Here is a 1,469-nt window from a genome sequence, read left to right as displayed (position 1 = left end):
AAAAAAAAAAAGTAAATTTTCTATCATTGTCTTGTCTCCTATAAGCAATCCCAAAACAGCACTAGATTCTACTTATACAGAAGAACTTAATTGTCCATGTACCAACTCAAGTTCACTTTTATAGAACAAAGAAAAAAAAAAAAACCTCCAAAAGAGGACATGTTTTTACTCAAATTATTCTGTATCTTAACAGCATTACCTATTACAGGTATATTACAAATTAGGAAATTAAAATCCTGTTCAAAGGAAGTCTCCCGAAATGGTCCTTTCCATTAGTCAAACAGAGCATTACAGACAGCCAATATAAATCAGAAAATTCTGAAGGATGTATAAATAAATTAAAATAAATCCTTTAGAAGGGAATAATTATATGACAAAAAAAATTAATCCAACACTTCAAAAGTGGAGTTTTTAATTACAAAAATATTTTATAATTTAGTTGACTTTTACAATATGTATTCAGGAAAAAAATTTTAATTCATCCAGAGCAGTTCGGTATTATTTATTTCAATTATGAAGACTCAGAACACTAAAGCTAGAATAAATCTTAAGAGATGAGATGATTTAGTTTAACACTTCAATTTTACAGATAATGGCAAAAGGAGCCATATATGAAAATTTATCCAAGCTAGTACAGATAAAAATAACAGTATCAATATTATATCATTATTGTTGTTGTTATTTTAACTAAGCATAGCATTGTGTTGGCAAAACCTTACCTGTTCGAGTATAACAATTAACCGGGAAGCTGGTGGCAGTGTATATGCTAATACAATATATGTTGGTCCAAAACCTAGAACTCCAATCTGGAAGACTATGAAAAGAAAGCCATGGAAGAGAGAATGGATCAGTGGATGAGAACTCTTTCTGTAGCCACTGGCCCAATGTTGAAACAGGAAATAGGGAACTGAAAGTGTAGATAGGAACATGATCCACCAGGTCCAAACAACAGTAGGAAATTTGCCAAAAGCATACGATAGGAGACCGAACTCAAGCACCAGCCTGGGGAGATAAAGCACAGAGACAGAATGTACAAGTGAATTTTTAATATGCATTAAGTTCAAAGAATTCAAAACTTCCAGACCCAAAACTTTCAACCTTAGGAAACACTACAACATTAATACATTGAAGTCATGGACATTAATAGTTCTGCTAGACAGAGATCTGCCTGTAACCCTCTAATTCACAGTATATCTCAACAACAAATTTTCTGAAAGCCCTAAGATAATATGGTCTTTGAACTTAAAAAACCTAAGATAACAAAGCTTTGAACTTCTGAAAGATTAGATTCTCACATTAATATTTTAAACTCTGAAATATTCCATGGCAAAATATAGTATTCAAATAGCAATCATTTTTATGTATAAAAGATGATTTTTCAGATGGAAAATAAGTACAATTAAAAAACCTATCACTACACTATTTTACCATTATCTCAAAATTAAACTTTCAAAAAAAGGACATAATTC

At 30.8% G+C, this 1,469-nt stretch overlaps 1 protein-coding gene across 1 annotated transcript in view; it reads right to left on the bottom strand.

The window, feature by feature from the left end:
• The window catches only part of SOAT1 (sterol O-acyltransferase 1), a 39,455-nt gene that overhangs the window by 15,728 nt on the left and 22,258 nt on the right, over nt 1-1,469 (bottom strand). Inside the window, exon 5 of the mRNA XM_008592054.1 lies at nt 720-1,002. Coding sequence (XP_008590276.1) covers nt 720-1,002 — 283 coding nt within the window. The remainder of the gene's footprint in view (nt 1-719; nt 1,003-1,469) is intronic.

This window comes from Galeopterus variegatus, unplaced genomic scaffold, assembly GCF_000696425.1.
Source record: "Galeopterus variegatus unplaced genomic scaffold, G_variegatus-3.0.2 Scaffold7539, whole genome shotgun sequence".
In the NCBI taxonomy this organism is placed as follows: Eukaryota; Metazoa; Chordata; class Mammalia; order Dermoptera; family Cynocephalidae; genus Galeopterus; species Galeopterus variegatus.
Note: the sequence above shows the minus strand (reverse complement) of the source record. Positions and strands in the feature narration are given on the sequence as shown.